The sequence below is a fragment of the Pholcus phalangioides genome, unplaced genomic scaffold (assembly GCF_987345545.1).
Source record: "Pholcus phalangioides strain wild (caught in Gottingen) unplaced genomic scaffold, Ppha-v1.0 ptg000007l_1, whole genome shotgun sequence".
Taxonomy (NCBI): Eukaryota; Metazoa; Arthropoda; class Arachnida; order Araneae; family Pholcidae; genus Pholcus; species Pholcus phalangioides.
In genome coordinates, this window is record NW_028301600.1 from 55,648,613 (window position 1) to 55,669,902 (window position 21,290).

The following is a 21,290-nucleotide window of genomic DNA, read 5'->3' on the forward strand; positions in this document are numbered from 1 at the left end:
AACCATGCAAAAAACGCAAATATGTTTTCAAATGCATCTTTTCTATTCGTCTCAGTGCATATTCATATAATGCATATTTCATGCAAAAAAATATTCTCATGCAAATGACTTCTACATGTATTTTATTTAGGAAAATTTCTAGTTACTAGTACTGTAGCTGCTCACTAATAGGAAGAAAAAGTTGCTCAAAAAAGAAGCAAACTACACATGCACACAAATACCAAAACATGAATAATGTCAAAAATAGGCAGATTTTTCTCCTGAGAGATTTTACTTTTTACATGGAAAAACAAAAAAAAAAATCACAAGCAAATAAAGAGCACCCAGGCTTCAGGTATGGCTGGTTGTAGCTAGAAGTTTTGGAGTTGAGCAGCCAAACATCAAACTATTTTAAAATACAGAATTTCAGATTCTATGGGAAATGTTGACAGATCCATATATTCATGGAAGTGAGCAGTAATAATTTAGACTTTTAATTGTTCAGTTGGTCATCTAAACTGCTTTGATGATACAAAATTCTATGAAAAAATGTGTTATACTCTTAGAGAATCAACTGCTTTGAGATCAAAAATCTATTTCATGACAACAGTTCTGCTCATTCGTTAATATTAGAACGAATTGATCTCAAAGACGTTTCAATGCAGATAAAGCAGCAATTTTCAATAATTTTATGTCCTCACTGACTAAAAAATAAAAATTCATTTGTAATAAGAAGTACGTTACAACGAAAATTTTTCTAGTGGTTGTGTGTGTGAGAGCTGTCGTTATATTGAACTTTTATTGTATTATGAGCAATATTGATTTGAAAAATTATGAAACTGTAAATTAATCTTCAGCTCAACTTGAAAATATGCAATTATTCTAAAAATTCTTCAATTACATACATTTATACACACACATTAATGATAAAAAATTGTTAAAATATGTAAATACAAAAAAATGACTAACCATAACAAATTTATAAATCAAAAACTATTTCCCACCCCCCGCTGGGTAATTTTTCATTAAAATTAAATTGTATAACCAAGAATGGCCACTAAAGCAGTTTTCCAAAGTGCGAAATATCGGTGATGCAATAGTCCAGAGGGTCGGTAGAAGCTATGGGGTTAGTATAGGATCCTATGGGTGGGCTGGAGTTTGAAGAGATGAGAAATCTTTTTTTTTTGAAAAAGGGCTGTGGAACAAAAAGTTTGGGAAACTTTTCACTGAAGCAGCGGTTCTCAACCGGTTGAACCGCGAATCACATAATTTTTCAATTGGTAAAAACGTGTCACTTAAATACAGCGCATCCCGTTTTTCATAAACCCATCATGAAGATGTTAATTGTACTAAGCGCAAAAACGGTCCAAGCTAAGTGAGAACGTAATAAGCAGGATCGACTGTAGTTTCTCATGCATATTTTTTACTGAAGAAGCCATAAAATTTAAGATGATTGACAGGTTCAATGGCTTTTTACAGTACTGAAATAATTATTGAACGGGCTATGGTATGCTGATAGCATAGATGATTTTTCCCTTTGGCCGATCAATTGCTGACCAATCAACATTACGCTTGGGATCTACGCACAACTACTACTACACATTTACTAAATTTTTTGTTCAGTAACAGTGGCAACGCAAAATCATTTTTAATGCATATGCAGGAAATTTGTTGCCCCCACATTCTTTAACGTTAAAAATGGAAGGTGTTAGCAGGTCTATTGGCCAGATATTTACGAAGTACTGTGATACTAAGATATTCAGGTGTTTTTTTAATGTATAAATCTGCAGTTTATGGCAAAAATTATGGTAATAATTTTTCTGGTTAAACCAACAAAAAAAGACAACATTTTAAAGAACAGATAATAATAAAATTATCTGTGATATACAGTGGTGCCTATCTAATCCGGACCCATAATTCAAATACTTTTGCCAAGAATTTTTTCCCCAACTGGGTACTTTGTTTTTTTACCCAAATTCTGTTTCGGTATTTTCTATGACATCAGCCTTTCTTTCTAACACTTTCCTCCTCTCCCCACAGAAACAATCATGACACTAGCATGTCTTAATGAATGATTAGTCAGAAAATTTGCTTTGATCAAAATAACCGTTTTTTCTTCATTTCATATTTCTATGCTTGTATAGTTAACCTTAGTATTTCAGAACTTATCCAATGCTCTATTATTTTCTGTGATTTAATCTAAGTGAATACCCAAATGTCTAAAACATGAAGTGATTTGACAGGTAAAAGCTTCAAAAGAATGCGGAACACCACATATGAATGTTGCGTGAAGAATATAGAATAGGAAAATCTTCCATTTACTATCTCCAGAAACAAAAAATATACATAATTTTCTTTTTTTTACATGGATAACTAGTAACAATATGGTTTAAAATAAAGTAATTTGTTATTATATGCATATCATAATTATTGCTATATATATTTTCTTTCTTTTCTTTCAATGGAAAATATGAATAAAAGTGCTCAAGAAGGCATATTACTGCATTAAATATGGAAACTTGGGAAATGAACAAAATTTGATCCATAATCCAGAAAATTCGCTAATATGGAATCCATCTAGGTTGGGAGGAGTCCATATTAGAGAGGTTCTACTGTATTTCATAAAAATTTCAATATTTGAAAGAAAATAAATATAAATTATTTTTTAAAAATGCATACCTGTTGTTTTGATAGAAGAGGAAGTATAGTGTCAACAATTTCCCTAGAAATTTTTTTCCACTTATCTTCACCTTCTTTGAAACACTGTCTGACAATCAATATAAACAAGTGTGTAACCTAAATAAGTAAAATGCACTCACAAAATGTAGCTAATTGTGCATAATCCATATGATAATATTTGATACAATTTTCCTCTTACATTAACTGAAATTTGAGTTCATCCTGCATATAAGTTATAGCTATATATATGCAAAAATATTGAGTTTTGCTTTTATCACATTACTACATCACTTTGCTATTTTTTTCTATCAACTGCTACCTTTTCGAGGCAAAATATTTCCTCTCCACATATTCTTTGTCCCTTTCATTTAGCGTGAAACACAAATATGATATAACTAAATGGTTCTACATATTAAAATAAGAAGTTGATGAATATAAAAGCAAATGCATCATTAGAACTATGCCAAAAAATGAAATTAATTGGTGGTAACATGACCAAAGCTTAGATTCTCATTAGGGTAGGACAATATACATTCATCTCAAAAATAGACTTTTCTGATTGAAGGTAAGGCTCTAAAGCCAACATATTCAACTCTTTAATCCCTAAATACTGGCCAAAACATTAGGATTAAAAGCTGGAAGTTTTAAAAAAGCATATGAGCAAAAAAATTGTACAAAATAAAAAAAACATTTATTAGGAAAAAACTAAATTCTTAAGGTTGTGCACTTAGATTGTCCTGTATGTGTTACACTCATAACAAAGTTTGCAGGATAAAAAAAAATGATTGAAACCATAATATTTCGATTATTTATAGTTAAGAGATTGATTTTTTTGATTTTGATTTCTTTAAAAGTATTATTTGCATTCACTGAAAATGATGTGAAAGCTACTTTTAAAAATAACTTAGTTTCTTTAAAAAAAAAAATGAAAAGACAGTTCCAGACAGAAAACACAGTATTTATTGATGTGCCATTTAGCAGATAACACAGGTTAGTAAGCAAGTAAGATTGGTGACGCTTTTATAGGGGAAAACATCACATGAGATGACAGAAGGGCATAACATCTTGATTTACATACAACTTATTTGCATAATAATAGGGGTTTTAAAGTAAATATAGTGTAGCTAGACAGGAGTAGAGATTTTATTAATGGCCTAGTCTTTTAAATTATCCTCCATTCTGCACAAGATCTGCTAAGAGAAAAATATAAACATTACAGAAAAAATGTATCGCCTCAAGTTAAAACCTTTTCATTGAGTGGGTTACCTAAGTTAGTGATAGGCAAACTGCAGTTTGCTTAGAGGCTCCATCTGCAGATTTTAATATAACAATAGTCTATACTTGGAACTTGCTTTAATATGTTGGTAGCCCTCACAGTTGTTGCAGATTACATTTAAAACTGGCAATCATATTTGTTTAATTGTAATGTTCATGTTAACATTTCATGATAGTTTCAGTAGTGTAGAATGTATTTTGATTGAGAAAAAGTTTTCTATGCATTTTCCTGAAAATCGGCAAGTTTTTTAAATGAACTACTATGGTTTGCACCTCAGTTATGTTTAGATATGGGGTTTTTCTGATTTGAGGCAAAAAGGGGTAAAGTCACCCCTATAAAATGTTGGTTCAAAAATTTGTTTATTGCCATTATTGTTAGCTACAGCTTGGCTTGAGTAGAAATGGTCAAGTTTGTGTAAACTTGGAACATTGTCCCATGTTAGGCACATTACATGGAATTACAAATTAATTACATAGGAATGGTCATAAATGCTAGTTCAGATGGGCAGCTGTTAACAATCTGTTTTATGAGAACTTACATGGGTAAAACAGATGTGTTCTCATTTTCAGATGTTGATGACATTCATGTTTTAATAAATGAAATGTGGTCTGTGATTTTGTCATAAAGGTTGTGATGTTATGTTTGATGAATAAAATTATTTCTCTGAAGCGTTTTTAGTCTGATATTATAATTGGATTTCTTTCTAGAAAGATTTAACAGATTTCAAGTTAAAACTAAGGCACTTAAAAATGAGTCAACACACAAAAACTGTACTGTACCAAGTTAGGACACCCGAGCCTAACTTAGAACAAATGCCTTTTTTTGGGTACTGTCACCCAAAATTTTCAGTTTATCAGTACATAGTGCTTAGACACCCTTCAAAATGTGGATATTTTCGTTTTTAATTTAACAATTCATTGAGGGTTGATTTTTCAGTGCAAAGTTAAAATTGTCCAAGTATGGGCACTTGATTGTTGGAACACACATAAATATGCATAATTATTAAAATACACTTATTTGCCTTTATATTTGAGATCCACAATGTTTACTAAAAAACACAAAATTAATTTGGAGTGCCGTGTTTTCAAATGTAAATGGAAGTACTTTTTCACAGATAAAAAGATAAACCATTGTATATGATTTGCAATGAAACCATGGCGGTCTTTACAGAATACAGCATATCCCACCACTTCTAAACATAAAAATTCCAGTTATGAATCAATGTCCAATCCGCCAAATATTTTTTTTTTGGCCCGCTTCTAATAAAGTTTGCCCATCACTGACCTAGGGCATGAATAATATATTTCAAAGGTTCACCAAGGGAAAAAAGTTTGAGAAACTGATGATATGGATACTTTTTTTTCCTGATACAGTGGAAACCTTGCTGCAGTGATATTGAACACAACAGAAAATGCCTTTATAATATTTTTTCAAATGTCATTTGGAATGGCCTAGTTAATAACTTTTAAAATGATTTTTAAAACAGATACAACAATATTTTTTATATCTTACTTGAAATACCCTTCAATATATTTTTGAATGCCTTGATATAGTTTCTGTTCTTCTGATGTCATCTAGTGGCATAAATATTTTGCACCACTTGACACATGAAAGTGTTAATGAAATTACCGCAAATGAATGTTCGTAAGAGCATTTTTTGGTGGCACTGACAACCCTTATTTAAAAGAGATGTCACAACAGTATAAATTTAATGGCCCATGATAATGATGCTGCCTGTGGATATAACAATAATTCCTCCATAACGATATTTTTTCCCTTGGCCTACAAAATATTCGTATAGTGCGATTGCACTGTATTTAAAAAAAACCATGAATAAAAAGATCTGAAAACTGAAATAATTGAGTACCTGATTGTATTGTGCAAGTTTGAACAGTGTGGAAATCACAACTTCTCTCTGTGTATCCAAATCTTTGCACAAATCAGCTTTATTATTTCCACGAACTAGAAACAAATCTTCAACCACAGGATGAAGTGCTTGAATCACTATAAATGGATAATTTAATGTTTCTAGAGAAAATATAGATAAAAAATTTATTTAGCAACATCTAGTGAAATTTCAGAATGAAAATTTCCACATTTAATAATAATAAAAAAATGATTACCATATTTTTCAGGTGGTTGCCCACTTGCAATTAAACCATCACATAATTGCAGAATTTTAGGAACTGATATGATGGATTTTGAATGGTAACGTTCATATGAAAGTAGTACCAAAAAATAGAAGATACGTGGTATAAGAATTTCTGCATGGCTATAAAAAAAAGGAAATACGAAAACAAATGCATCAAATTTTAAATGACATAAAATGTGCATACAACTGATACAAAAAATTACAAAAAGGAAGTGTATACTAACGTAATTTGACCCTCTTCTATGTATTCAAATTGCTTCAAAATAAATCCAATGAATATTTGATCTGAATCTAAGAGACAATAGTTGACTCTGAGTTGTACTAACTGTGCCAGAAGGTCAAGAACTTGGCATTGTAAAGTGACATCACTTGTTATGGTATACAGCTTCAGTGCCTTTAAATAAAATAGAAACTATTAACTTATTTTAGTATTACACGTAGATTGTTTGATGAAGTAAGGTAAATCTCTATGACATTTACTGATTTTATTAAACACGACTACTTTCAAATTATTACAACTAAGTATAAATCTTTGAATCATGTCACAAGTTGGGGCACAAACAGCTTTATTCTTTGGCATTGTTCCAAGTTTCGGTTGTAGCAATTATTCTGTAAATGTATAAAAATAACGCTGTGCGGTGAGGAAAAACATTTTATCTAAAATAATTACAAGCTGTCCAGATCAAAGCTGCATTGGAGTAAATTCACGGGGGACTGCACCATCATTAAAGCCCATTTATATATTTTTGGATCAACAAATTTAAACAAGCTGAGCATCCACAGAAGAACAGCATCCTGGGTGATTAGTTTAGGGCACCAACCTAGAAATCATTGAAAAATTCCATGGTATCATCATGGAAGATCACAGATTGAAGGTGCCTGGGATAGCTGATGTTGTAAGCATTTTAATGGAGCAAGTTCACAATATTCTCCATAAGAAATTGGAAATGAAAAATCTTTGTGGAAGATGGGTGCTGCAAAATACAAAAGACATTTCAAGAGAAAATTGGTTGATATTGACTCAGAATCCTGAAGACTTTGTCGATTTTTGACCATGAGTGAAACATGGATTCATGACTGTACACCAGAGTCAAAACAGGTAAAGCATGGTGAAATAGCATTAAACAAGGCAAAGGATGTTTTATCTACTAGAAAAGTGATGGCCACATTTTTTGAAATTCTCAGGACATAATCGGTATAGACTACTTCATTTAATCATTACTGTTTGGCTAAAGCCTACAGCCTATACAACAGAATGAATGAGGGGAACAAAATTAATAGAGGTGATGGTTGATATTACAAGTAAAATAGGAAATTGTATTACAATATTTGATGGGAGGTACCAATCTATCAATGTTCGGGGAAGGAAACTAAATTTGAAACAATCAGAGCATACAAGGAAAAGTTTGTTTTTGGAAATGGTTAAGCCTATCTGAAAAGTGTGACGATTTAAGTAGAATATGGGAAGTGTCCATGTTGAAATGGCCATGGAGGATTTTGGAAAGTAGCGTTAGACAAGAGATATATCTATGAGAGGTAACCAGTAGAATATTGAGTTGATGTTTGAGCTCTGTGATGAAAACAGAGGAAGACCGGCAGTTGAAATGAAAATGGTGGATTTATTTTGGATAGATTCCAACTCGTTTATATTGGTTTGAGTATGGGGAGGTTCCAAATTCCACTGGTATAGGAGAAGACCAGAAGAATATAAGTTTGAAAGCAGAGATGTCAGACATGGCGGATGGAATTTTCAAGTTTTGACAAAGGAAATAGAGTTTCTGGAGACATTTTTTAACTACATAATCAATGTGAAGATTCTAGCAGAGGTTGATGGAAGTTATCATGCCCAGGTATTTGCAATGGTAGACTTCTGTGACTATATAATAAATGATTCAGTGAATTCAAAGAGAAATCCTTTGTGTATAAGTTTCATACAGTTTTGAAGGTATTTGGGGGGCAATTGACTGGGATGAACACCATTTGAATATAATGTTGAGGTTATGCTAGAGTTTTTCTTGACCAGATCTGCTGTATATCGTTTGATAAATAACACAATTATTTGCGAATAGTTTAATTTGACAACTGATGCAGTTAGTTAAGTCATCCATTAGAAAGTATCCTAATATAAATCAGGAATAAAAAAGGAGAGAACCCTGAGGCATACCAAACTTATGCAAGGATGATGTCACTCTCTGCTACCATACAAAGGTTTTTAACAACTGGCTGTTGTGTGTGTGTGCGAAGATGAATTTTTGGAAAGAGAAAATTTAACTGCCTTTGAGGGGAATCAAACTCACATCCTGTCACTTACCGGGTGAACGCCCTAGACCACTAGACTACATAGGCAACAAATCTCTCAATCTTTCCTTGGAGCTCGTGTGCACTCAGTAGTGTATTTACAGGGGCTATAGCCCAGGGTGGCCAATTCGGAGGGGCGGCAGATTTTGGAGTATAAAAAGAGGGGGAAAGAGAAAAACATTTTTTTAAAATTCATGTTTCGTAAACATGTGGAAGTGCCATGTGTCGTTTCTATTGTAAATAATATATCATTATTAAACCATATTGTTTATGTGTGTTTATTTTTTTTGTTTTCTCCACACACAGACCGCCCTTGAAATAAAAAAATATGATTGTCTAACCTCCCTATTTACAGTGTGCGGCCTTCCCAAATAGTATTGTCACAAGTAGAGGAGGGAGGTTGAGTAGGCGTCCAGCACTCAATTTCAGATTACTGAAGGTGTTGGAAAAAAGACAAGAGTTCAACATACATCCCCTAAAGGGCAGGGCGTTATGTTCTTTAGAGGGCTATCTACAGAGGGTGTTGGTACAGTGGGCAGAAAGAAAAAAAGGGGTAGTTCTTTTCGTGACTTGAGGTTGCTGCACCCTTTCCAGGTGACGGCAAAGAACATTTCAATAGCTCAATTTCAGCTCTTTGAAAATTAAAAAGACAGAACATTCGCAACGTTTGTCTTGCATTCCCCGGTTCTTTATCAATTTAACCACAGTGATAATTGAATGGATGACAACATTGAATGGAACAAGACTTTAGTTAAACTATAATTATTTATTCTATTAACTATTAATTATTAGTATAACATTTTTACAAATAATTATCTTTAGAGTACTCGCATACGTTGCAATAGAGAGGCAAGTGGAGGAGAATTAAGCCCAATGTTACTGTGGGAGATCTAGTTCTACTGAAGGAGCCCAACATGCCAGCTTCAACTTGGCCGATGGAGCGCATCATTGATGTCAAACCATTAAATTAATGAATTGATTCACAAGTTGCTACCATCAAAACATCCAAAGGACATTTTTTATGAAGCATTTCCAAACTAGTGAAACTTCCTGTATAGGCTAACCAGTGAAAAATCATTTGAGCATTATGAACTTTAATTTTTTTTAGAGCAGGAGTTATGTTTGCGCACATATGCAAATATGTTTACTGTGCGCATGCATGAGTAAAAATGATATATATATATATATGTGTTCTTTGAATGTGAAGTAATGTTGTTAATGTCTTTCAGTTTTCATACATAGCATAGTCATAACTTACTTGCATGAATAAATATTGTTATGTTACTTGGATCGTCCTACTTATTGCAATGTAAAAATACTCCCATTTGGCATCAAGGTGGCTCAAGAAATCTTTCAGAGACGTATCCACGAACTTCTGATGGACTTAGGTGTCATAGCAGTAGCTTTTGATAATATCATACATGGCAAAGTAGAAGCAGAACATGACTGAAGATTCAGATCTTTTCTACACAGATGCATAGAAAAAGGAATTAAACTAAACAAGAACAAGTTGAAGTAAAAAGCACCCCAGCTCACACTTTTAGGACACTGGCTGTTGGAAGATGGCATCTCTCTGGATCCAAGCAAGATAGCAGTTATAGATAACTTCTTCCCAGATCCAATCTTAATCATTGAACTAAGGAGATTTCTGGGCATAGTGAATTTTTAAGGTAGGTACATACCTAACCTCGCTCATACTGCTGAACCACTGCCCAACCTTCTGAAGACTGAGACTATGTTCAACTGGGGTCCTTCACAAAAAGGCAGCCTTTAATGCGATTAAGGCAAAAGTGGTTGACCATACAACGCTGACAACCTTCGATGAAAACTTACACGTCACACTGGAATGTGATGCAACGTTTAATTTGAATTTCCCGGTTCATTATTAAGTTAAATCTAGTATTGATCATTGAATAGATGACAAGAATGAAAAAAGAACAAGGTATTTGTTAAAAAATAAATATTTATTCTATTAAACAATTAAATTTCAGTTTACCATTTACAGACTCGGTAACCACAGTTAATTTTTCTCTCGCAACACATCATTATGATGTAACAATAATTTAGAACACTCTCACAACTTGTCCTGATGACCGGAAACACAAGTTTTCACTCTTATCGTCCATAAGACAGTCCAAAGTGTCTCAGTCAATAGTTGGTTTTACATGCCAAGCGTTCGAAGAAACCCTGTAGCCAGGTTCACATGGATTTGTAGCTTGAAGTGCCTGTTGAAGCTATTGGAGAGCGATTGCATAGGAGACAGTTTGAGGCGGACATCTGGAGAAGCCCAGAGGCAGCCGGTCTGGCTACCAATCAATCCACACTGTCGACTGGATCAAGACGATGCTTTATTATCACATGAGAACAGGTGATGAGATGCTATAGGTACCGAAGCAAACCTTTTCCACAATTTAGCACATTACTATGATTGAGAGATCAACTAGCGCTCGCCTCAGAAGGACGAAACTCCTTTATGACTAGATAATGGTTTCAAGAGGAAGAAGTAAGTGAACATTTCTCTGCATATCCGGTATTTATACATGAGTGTTCTCATAATGCCTCATGACCGAAACCAATCACAAGGACGAAGGCATAGCACTGAACTCTGCATCAAATTTACATATCTTCAAGAGAGAAATAATATTGCACAAAATATATCACAGAATCTGGCAACAACACAAATACAGGAAATTGGAGATCTGGCCAGGATCCACAACTTTTAAGCCTATTGCAAATTGTATAAGCTCATGACATTATTAACCGTGAGATGGTCCTAAGACCCACCGACGGCGTGAAGGTAAAATTATTGCACATTTGTATATATAACACTTTGCAGAACTATATTATATTGCACAACTATATAACAAGTTGCAAAACTCTAATATTTCATATTGCATTTCTCATACAATAATTCCGAGTTTGACGATGACTCCCCGGCAGAGCCCCCACTGGGATCCACGGGACTTCCCATCGTAATATCGGCAACTACAGGGCCCCCTCATATTACAATAGGAGCTGCAATGCTCCAGATGGATAAACCCATCACATTCTGAGACAGAGTGTTGGTATGCACAGATTGAAGAAAAACTGCTGGCAGTTGTTGCGAGTCTTGAAAAATTCCACCATTACATTTATAAATGAAATATCACCATTAGCACAGACCAAAAACCTCTGGTGGCTAATGTGTCTAAACCTTTGTTTAAAGCACCAAGGCATTTAGCATATCTTTCCTAAGTGCAAGACACTATGACTTCAACTTGAGATTTGTTCCCATAAAGCAAATTCCTTAGGGAGATGCTCTTTCATGAGCTTCTTTAAGGGATTCACTCCCTTAACTTTTTCATACTGGAGATGTGGTGGATTCGATTAGGAACAACTTCTTACCAGTGTCTGACCATTACCTATCATGTAACAGCACATGCAGAGTGATTCTACATTGCAGGAAGTTATACGCCTTATATTGGAAGGTTGGGAAGAGACTAACACGAAAATCAGCATCATGGCAGCAGCATATTTTCGATAGAGATGAATTGGCTATTTCCAATGACATTATTATATCACAGATTATTGTTAGAGGAGACCACATTGTAGTGCCAACAACACTTTGAACTGAAATGAAGAAAAAATACATGCTGGGTATCAGGGCATGTCTCAGACAAGTGAGAGAAGTTGTCTTCTGGCCGAACATGTTAGGAGATAATTCTGTAGCACGTCAAGTCATGTGACAGATGTGCTGCCTTTGCACCAGTCCAGCCAACTCCATCGATGATAGCCCATGACATTCTTCCGAGCCTGTGGCTTGAACTAGGGGCTAATATTTTCAGCTAAAAGAGCAAAATTACTTGGTCCTGGTAGATTACTTCAGCAAATTCATAGAAGTAGACTTCTTGCAAAATACTCTAGCTAGCAAAGCAATCCACAATGTGAAGCATCATTTTGCTCGGTATGGAATTACTTGCAAGCTCATCACAGATGGTGGTCTGCAATTCAAGAACAAACAGTTCCTAGACTTTGCAAATGGCTGGGGCTTTTGTCATCTCATGTCGAGCCCAGGGAACAGCCACTCTAATGGTCAGGTGGAATCTGCTGTTAAAATTTAAGAAATGCCGACCAGTAGCCAGTGCCTACAACTCATTCTACCCCAGGTTCCTGAACTCTGTGCAAAGTTCCTAGAAAGGCAGAATGAGATAGCTCAGAAACATTACAGAGCCATTGCATCCTGGAGCTTCAGTGTGGCACCGAAACCCTCGGCACAAGAGATCGATGTGGGAAGAAGCCTGTGTAACAAAACAGACCAGCCTGCACATGCATAAGATCTGTATAAATGAGGGCTCCACACTGAGAAGAAGCAGGCAATTCATTAGTCCATGTGTCCAACAAGATATGGAAACCCAGCAAACAGCTTTACAGCCAGCCTGTCACTACCAAGACACTGTGACATCGTTATCTAAGATGAAAGAGACTGAGTACAAACCAGAAAGAAGAGCTCCTAAATCTCAGGCAACCAAGGATGAGGTATCACCCCAATACCAGTATCCAACACCGTGGAAACAGGTAGCATGCCCATCATCACAGGCAATCAGGGATAATGGATCTTACATGGCCACAAGATTGGGTCACCTGGTGAAACCTCCATACAGGCTGACTTACTCTCACAAATTATAAGCAACTTAACATTTTCCAGGTCACGAGGTTAAATGAAAGGTCAAATTAGTTAAATATTATAGATTTTGACTTTTGGGAACGTGCAATTTAATAAAAATTTCAGTAACTTTGTTACACCAAGGTCATATTGGTTCTTTAGAAGTTCTTCAAAGAAATGACCTTGGCCCCATACTCTTTTCACTTTTTATTGAAAAACTCGATCAGGGTATCGATGGGATTGCTAGCAAATTTGCAGATGATGTGAAGCTAATGGGGGTAGTCGGGAATCAAAGCATAGGGAGTTGCTCCAGACCGACTTAAACGGGATTAGAGTATGGGCAAATGAATGGAACATGACATTTAGCATTGACAAGTGCATGGAGCATGACATTTAACATTGACAAGTGCATGGAGCATGACATTTAGCATTGACAAGTGCATGGTCACTCATTTTGGTTGAAACAACCCATTTGTCACTTACAAATTGAATGGTAAAACTATTCCGGATGCAACTAGACTCACTGATTTGGGAATTCATATTAATTAGGTTTTCTGACTTTTGTGGGTATATGCAAGGCTTGAATTATGAAGACAGACTTAATTCACTGAATATGTTTTCTTTCAAACAATGTAGGAGAACCTGGAAATATGATTAAAGCATTTAAGATTTGCAATGGAATTGATACAATGGACCATGAAATACTGTTACACCATTATTCAAATGCTTTGACTCTGAGATACCAGTTTTGTGGTTAGTTAGGAACAGATCCAGGTTTTTATGTCGCAGGGGTTGTTTTTTCTAATAGCGTTCTAAATGCATGGCGTAACTTACCTTTTGATGTCAGGAATTCGCCCATGATAGACGCCTTCAAGAGGAAATATGATAAGCAAGGTGGGGTAATCAAAAAGCTATCCATACTTAAACAAATGATAACCATAGTTTTATGGGCAGGCAGTAAGCCTATATTTGTTTATTTTCTGATTTATTGCTAATGGGTTACAGTATTTAGACTATGGCAATCATATTTTCATGGGCTTTTTCCAATACATAAATATTTATATATGTATATATATCTTGTTGGGCAATTTGCTTGTTGCAGCTTCTGATTTTGTATTTGTATAATGATGAAAAAAATTATTTAGAGAAATCAAAAATACCTTTATAACTACACCTTCAAATAGTTTAATGTGTGTAGCTAAATTGGCTTTTTCTCCTTTACTTCCTGAAATGAGTAGATTTGCTACTTTATCATTTCGTTTCATCCAGCTCAAAGAACTGCAATAAGAGTAAAATATACATTGAACGAGTCAATCTTATTTCATTTTTTCAAAAATGAATTAAAACACTCTGCATAGCATGAATGAAATAATCATTAGTATTACACAAACTTAGGCCTTTTTTTGTCCAAAATTTCATCCATATGATCCAAAAAAGGTAAAATTTCAGTGTAGAAATAATTTGTGAAAGTCAATTTTTGTGATGAAAATTTTTAGAATGAACATGAAAGTATAAAATGATACTGGAAAGCACTTGAATCAATATGACTAAGTCCTAGAAAAAAAATATTTATTTCTTTTACAAGACATAAATCAAACTCAATGTCTATGATTTCATAAAATCTTTTATTTTATTTGATCTATCCCTAACAAATATGACAATTAATTTCAGACAATTTGTAAGAATGACACAGTAGTAAGAATAGTTAACAATAAAATAAGTTTCTGATGCAGAAAATTTTCTTTCAAAAATTTGTTTATTAATTATTTCTTCAAGAAATGAAGCTTTTTGTTAAAGAAACTGTGAGAGGTTTCACACATACTTTTCCAGGTGTGGCTATTAAGTTAAAAAAAATAATGCCCTTTTAATTTTTTTCTCAGACTGAGGCACATGACAAGAAATATAGGATTTTTAAATAATAGTAACTATTACTACTAAACTACACACATGCACCTCTAGTCCATATTTCTCTATGGAACTTCTAACGAATTGGTACATGTTGGAATGTGCATGTATGTGTTGCAAACCTAATGTGAAGATTGTTTCTGTGTAATGCTTGTTAGTGATGCCACTTATTTTTGAACTACGAGTTAAGCATATAATGATTGTATATTTGTACTGTTGTAGGCCTGTTGCTCTGTGGTGAGACTTTTAATAATAAAAAATTTAAGATTTATAAAGGTCATAACCTTTTATCGTTCGAATTAAGATTTGAATTGATTTTCTAAATTTTTCTATATTATTTCCTCTTCTGATCCTTTAGTTTAGAAATATCAACCATAAAATTCATGAAAAAAAATGTTCTTGTATGTTTTCTGGACTTGCCCATGTCCATAGAAACATTAAAATCAAAACAAAAAAATTAAAATTTTATTCTTCCATAAAAATAGGTGATTTAAAAAAATTAAATTTATGGCATAAGTGCTGAAATGAATGAAATTTTTGGTTTGTAAATTAAGCTTGGAATCTTATGCATTCAAGAAAAAAAACTGAATCATGAGTATGCGCTAAAAGTGCTATCATGATAGAAAAATATTTTATTCTAATTAATAAAGTTGATGTTCCCAATTGGGAACATAGGCAGTTAAAAGGTTAACAAGATTTTCATTGAACTCTTACCTGACAACTATTTCATCATCCATGGACTCTGATACCACATTCATTCCTCCATCACAAATAAATGAATTTGTGAGATGTAAATATGGAATTCCTATGCATGCTTCATATAATCCAACTTTAATGCAATGGGAACGGGAACAGCATCCACATAATTTTTTTTTCATACCAAATTGTTTTCCTTGGTATAAAGATACTAGATTGGTACCAAACAAAGACTTGAGCAACTGGAACAAATGAAACCCCCGAAAAATTAAATAGAATGAAAGGTGAAACAAAAAATAAGTCCACTTTTAAACATACATGAGTGCTGTAAATTTTACATTGTGGCTCACAGTCATTTTATACACACAAGTCTAATACGGATAACTTTCATGTGAGATAGGGGTCTCACATCCATGGTTCAGCGGAACATTTCAATCAACTGATGCAAGATGCAGCTAAAAATAGGGTAAAATCAAAACGTTTGACAAAAAAGTTGTCTTATACAGTCGAATTCCATTCTAATAAACCATCTGCAGACCCAATAAAAAGTTCACTATAACCCAAGTAACCTAAGGTTCATTATATCCAAATTTGTTGAAACGTTGATATTTCTTAACATTTGATGCTGGTTTTATTGGAAACATTCGCTGCGATAAAACACACAATTTACTAATAAATAATTAATAACTTTAATAGACAATCAAATATTAGAAAGGAAAATTTTTGAAGAGAAGAGTAGTATTACTTACTTTTATTTTTACATAATATGGAAAAAATTTATTGTTTTTTATTGATTACATTTCGATTTTAAGTGAAGCTCATTAATTTTCTTATCAACAATTAGGAAAGAGTCCAAAGTTTTTGTCCACATTTTCCACAGAAAAAAAAGTATTCAGAATGTTTGCAGCTGCTTTCACTTCGGAGATCAAAATAGTTTCTTTGCTTAGGGCCGGAACTAGAGGGGGCGAAATTCAGGGCGGCAGCAGAACATTTAAATGGGAACAAAGAACAACATTATAAAATTATTGAATTTTAAGGTTGTGGGGGTGGCAAAAATCCTAGTTACAGCCTGTCTTTACTCTATCCAGGTTTTTTTCGTAAGCAGCAATTTTTCAATTTGTTGATAACTGTGATTTCAATAAGGAAAATTCCTTGCATATTGCCGATAGATTGGCTTTATCTTCAATATGTTTGATTATTTTTATTTAATCATCAATTAAAAATGCTTTCCTCTTTATGCAAATAACCAATTTTACCGATTTTTTTTAAAGATACAGCTGAGATGGCAAAATGTTTGTTTAGTCTGAAGTGGTCATATGGATATGAAGGTAGCAGCAGGAGATAGAAAGGAGGAGGACATAAGATGCCTTTAGGTCTGTTCACTATTATTCCGATTTTTCAAGGGGTGGTTTGAAAAGAGTGGGGTCTTTGTAGTGGACCCAGTGGGTTCCTAGAAATGGTGGGGAGGGTGAAAGAGTGGGATCTGACACGAAAGTTGGGGGAATGCTGTTTTTCGGGATCCTAATATGTGTAATCTTACCTTTGAAAAAAATGGAAAAAAAATCTGCAGAAGTGACATTTCAGTTCACTATAGGCTGACTTTCATTTTCTCAGCAGTTCACTACAAGCGTTTAAAATATCATTAGTTGAATAGGTGTTCAGTTGAAACCAACAAAAAAGTTCACTACATCCCGGGTTCACTATAGAGAGGTTTGAATATAACAAACTTTATGTACCAATAATACTGTATTTTTTTGGTCAACCTCTTTATCATTTCACTGATAGAAACTCAAGAAAATGCCCTATAAATTTAAAAAAAAAAAGCTATTAAAATAAAAAAACAAATTTCTTTAAAAATTTACTGTATTCTGAAGTAAAATAGAATTTTTTATAGCATTGTAATCATATGTAAATTTATTCTCCACATTATATTTCATTAAAACTGCCAATGGTATTTTTCAAATAAACAATTTCTAATTTTATGAATGTACAAACATTTCTGAAAGACAATCTAAATTTCTTCAAGTTTTATACCAAGATAAACAAAAAAAAAAGGACCTAAACTCAATTCCTCTTAAATTTTAAAATTTTTTAGACATTCCCATTAAGCTACCAGAAATTTTTCCACTGTTTCTCACCATTGTCTCAAATTGGCATACCACACCTTTAGCACACCTGAAAAGCTTCAATGACTATATCTATAATATCAATAAGCACTTTTGTTAGAATTGAATGGTAGAAACCAAAATACAGTATGCTATCTGCCCTTTTGTATTTCTCTGTCCAAACGAAGCTTGTGAAATCTTAATGCATGCAGCATTATATGGATCGAAGTCATTTAACACAAATTTGAATATTTAAAAATTTTACCTTGTAACTAGTACATGCAAGTATTTTTTGCATTCCAAATAAACTCTTTTTACAGCAAAAAGGATCAAAAATATTCCTTGAATTCATTTTCATTTAATGTTTTGTGAAACAGCCAACTCTTGGAATTTTGATATTAACTTTTAATTATTACCTAACTTTGCCTGTTATCTATAAAGAAAGATACAAAGTCATAAAAGCAATACATCTGTAAAAAAAATTTTAACTTTTTTCATACTTATCCAATGCTTAATATTTATAATTTTTAAAACTTTGTTCTGAAAAAAAATTTAAAAAATGGAAAAAATATTCTTAGAATGTCAAAAATGTCCTAAAAATTGGAAAAATGCCTTTAAAGTGAAAAGATTGGAGAAATGCAAACATTAACATCTAGGCCCTGGTTATATTGTGGTCATTGATGAAGTCAGATGCAAAGAAATGCCCAAATAACAAGATGATGGATTAACGTTGCATGATACACCAAAGAAAACCTTGCAAAAGAAATTTGTTTCAAACTTTGTTTATGGGATGACTGCTATTATAAAAGTTGTAAATTTCATCTGGTCCTAACGACTTAACCATAAAGAATTTCAACAATTTATGAATGATTTAGAAGCTGAGCATGAGGTCGTTTAGTATGCAGACATATAATGGTTGAGCCGAGGAAAGATGCTTTAGCTCCTGCTTTCTTTACAGAATAAGGTTGAACAATTAATGGGATCCAAAGGAGACCTTATTTGTGTGTTCCACAATGGAAAGTGGTGGAGAGACTTCACATTTCCTGTAGACATTACTAGTCATCTCAATGATTTGAACTAACACTTACTGGAGAAAGATCTACTTGCTGATGATCTTTTATGACTATGTGAAGAGTTTAAAAAAAAAATCATCCTTTAAGAATGATCATTTTGAAATAAAAATTTCACACATTTTCAAACATTAATGGAGTTAATAAAAATTATAATGTGGAAACCAGCCAATTATGTAAAATATGTTTCAAATCTGAGAGTGGAAGTCAAATGCATATTCTCTGATTTCTATGAGAACAATCTCTTCACTGATTGAGAGCAAGTACGGGCTTATGATCGAGTGAAATTTTTGTTTGTGGTAAGATTTAAATAACAATAACAAACGACCATAGTACCCAATAGAAAGCCAGTTCCTGCTCTCAATTAATCCCAAATTAGTAGTCAAGATTCAACCTCATCACAGTAGACTACAGCAAGCAGAATCAAGAAAGTTAACAAGGAGAGCATCTTGTCTGCAGTAAGTCATAATTTTACCTCTGAAGACAGATCTACCTGTCACAGATACATGTGAAACATTAGGAATTAATGAAAGAAGACTGGTCAAACAGACTAGTAAGTTTTTGTTTCTCATTAGATGCTGACTGTGAAAGCCTATGATAATATATTTATACATTATCAATCCAGATAAAAGGATGCTAGTTCTAGTTAATTAGTGACAATTACAAGTTGTGGAATCCAAAGAAATTCTTTGCTAACGGAGTTATGAATAATTCGAATCATTTACTTTTCACAGCAGTTAATTTTACCATAATCAATATTAAAAGAAAAACAATGTGCCTGACTTAACTAAAAAACAAATATAGAAGCTATCCATCCTTAAATGACTACCATATGTATTATATATGTGGGTAGTTTTTTTCTTCTATTTAATGGCTTTCATGTATTATCTCCAATTTAGTATGACTGCAGTTTTAAATGCGGATGACAACCATTTTTAATAAAGAAGTTTTTCAACTAACAGACACCTCAAGGGCTTAATGCCTGTTATGGCCTTTGATTTCATATTTTTTTATTAGAAATGTGTCAATTTAAAACTATTTTATATGCATTTGAAATATGATTTTTCACAAATTATAGTGAAGATTGCAGTGTTCAGTATAATGTGCTATCAACGTGTAACTATATGGTTACGTTGATGACCTGATGAAACTGCAGGTTATAGATCATCACACTAATGAAAACCCCTCTGTAGGGCATAAGTGAGAAAACTAAGAGCATACCATCTGTGAATTGGCAAATTATTCCAGCCCTTAATGACATGATCTGAGGGCTATAAAAAATGTATATAATGTTATACTGTGTAGAACTTCAATTAAATAAGCCTCTGCCAACAAGACACAAGACTAGAACAAGATTGAGGACACAAGACTAGAACAAGATTGAGGACACAAGACTAGAACAAGATTGAGGACACAAGACTAGAACAAGATTGAGGACACAAGACTAGAACAAGTTTGCTTAATCATTCTCCTAACTTTTTTCCCTAATCAAAATTTAAAAATTTCTGACTTTTGATTAGAAGTCCTAAAGAAAAAAATATAATTTGAAATATTGACCTTCAAAATTTTTTTCAAGTTTTTTTTTTCCCCTCTACAGAAATTTTATCCCTGAATTTTGCAGAATGTGTTTGATATTTTCCTTAACCATTTTCATCTCAATGACTATCCAGGTTGCTAGGAGCCCTGTCATGTATACCTTTCACTGGCACAGCACTACACATGATGGTGAGTAAACCGTCAAATTTGTAATCAAGAAATATTTCTTCATAATTCTTACATTTATCATTGTGTATCAAAGTCTAATTTTTATTTGTTTGTAATAAATTTACCAATGGTCAGCAGACTTTCATTTTTCCTATTTTCAAGGAGCATCTCTATTAACTTAGGATCTCAATATCCTAGACGTCTCCAAACCCATTACTTCCAATTAATCAAGGGTGTGGTAGCCCTGGTAGATAAGATACTCGCCTAAAGTACCAAAGGATGTTTAGAAGTGTCACGAGTTCGATACACAGTTCGTCTTTGTCAGAAAACTTTCCTGACACAGGGTACAACAGAAACGGTGACATGGCAGCAGAAAAAATTGCTACCGCAGGGAGTCCCCCATCGAGGGGTTAGCGCACCAGCCTCTTGATGAGTAAAAAAACAAGCCTGCCATTCGGAATCAGCAATAAATTGTAGGTCCTGGTCTAATTATCCCTCGTGTGCAGAAAATGGCCGTGGTGCATAGGCGGAGATAGACTTGCAAGTCTGGGGGGGGGCATGATGATGTTAACTCATATATACATATACACATTAGATCAGTTGACTCCACCTTTGACGCTGGGGAACAACCCCCACACCCCTCCGTAGCTCCACCCATGCCGTGGTACAACAAAAATGATCAATTAATCAAGGTTCTACTGTATGTTGGTTTTATCAAAATCAGAAATAAACCACATCTATTTAATCTTAAGTACCAAAAGAGAAAAATAAATATGAAGGTATT

At 33.6% G+C, this 21,290-nt stretch overlaps 1 protein-coding gene across 1 annotated transcript in view; it reads right to left on the reverse strand.

Annotated features, from left to right (window-relative positions):
• The window catches only part of htt (huntingtin), a 441,906-nt gene that overhangs the window by 234,103 nt on the left and 186,513 nt on the right, over window positions 1-21,290 (reverse strand). The window contains exons 23-28 of the mRNA XM_089233919.1: window positions 15,646-15,869; window positions 14,187-14,304; window positions 6,311-6,480; window positions 6,058-6,206; window positions 5,802-5,938; window positions 2,659-2,775 (exon numbers count right to left, since the gene is read on the reverse strand). Coding sequence (XP_089090045.1) covers window positions 2,659-2,775; window positions 5,802-5,938; window positions 6,058-6,206; window positions 6,311-6,480; window positions 14,187-14,304; window positions 15,646-15,869 — 915 coding nt within the window. The remainder of the gene's footprint in view (window positions 1-2,658; window positions 2,776-5,801; window positions 5,939-6,057; window positions 6,207-6,310; window positions 6,481-14,186; window positions 14,305-15,645; window positions 15,870-21,290) is intronic.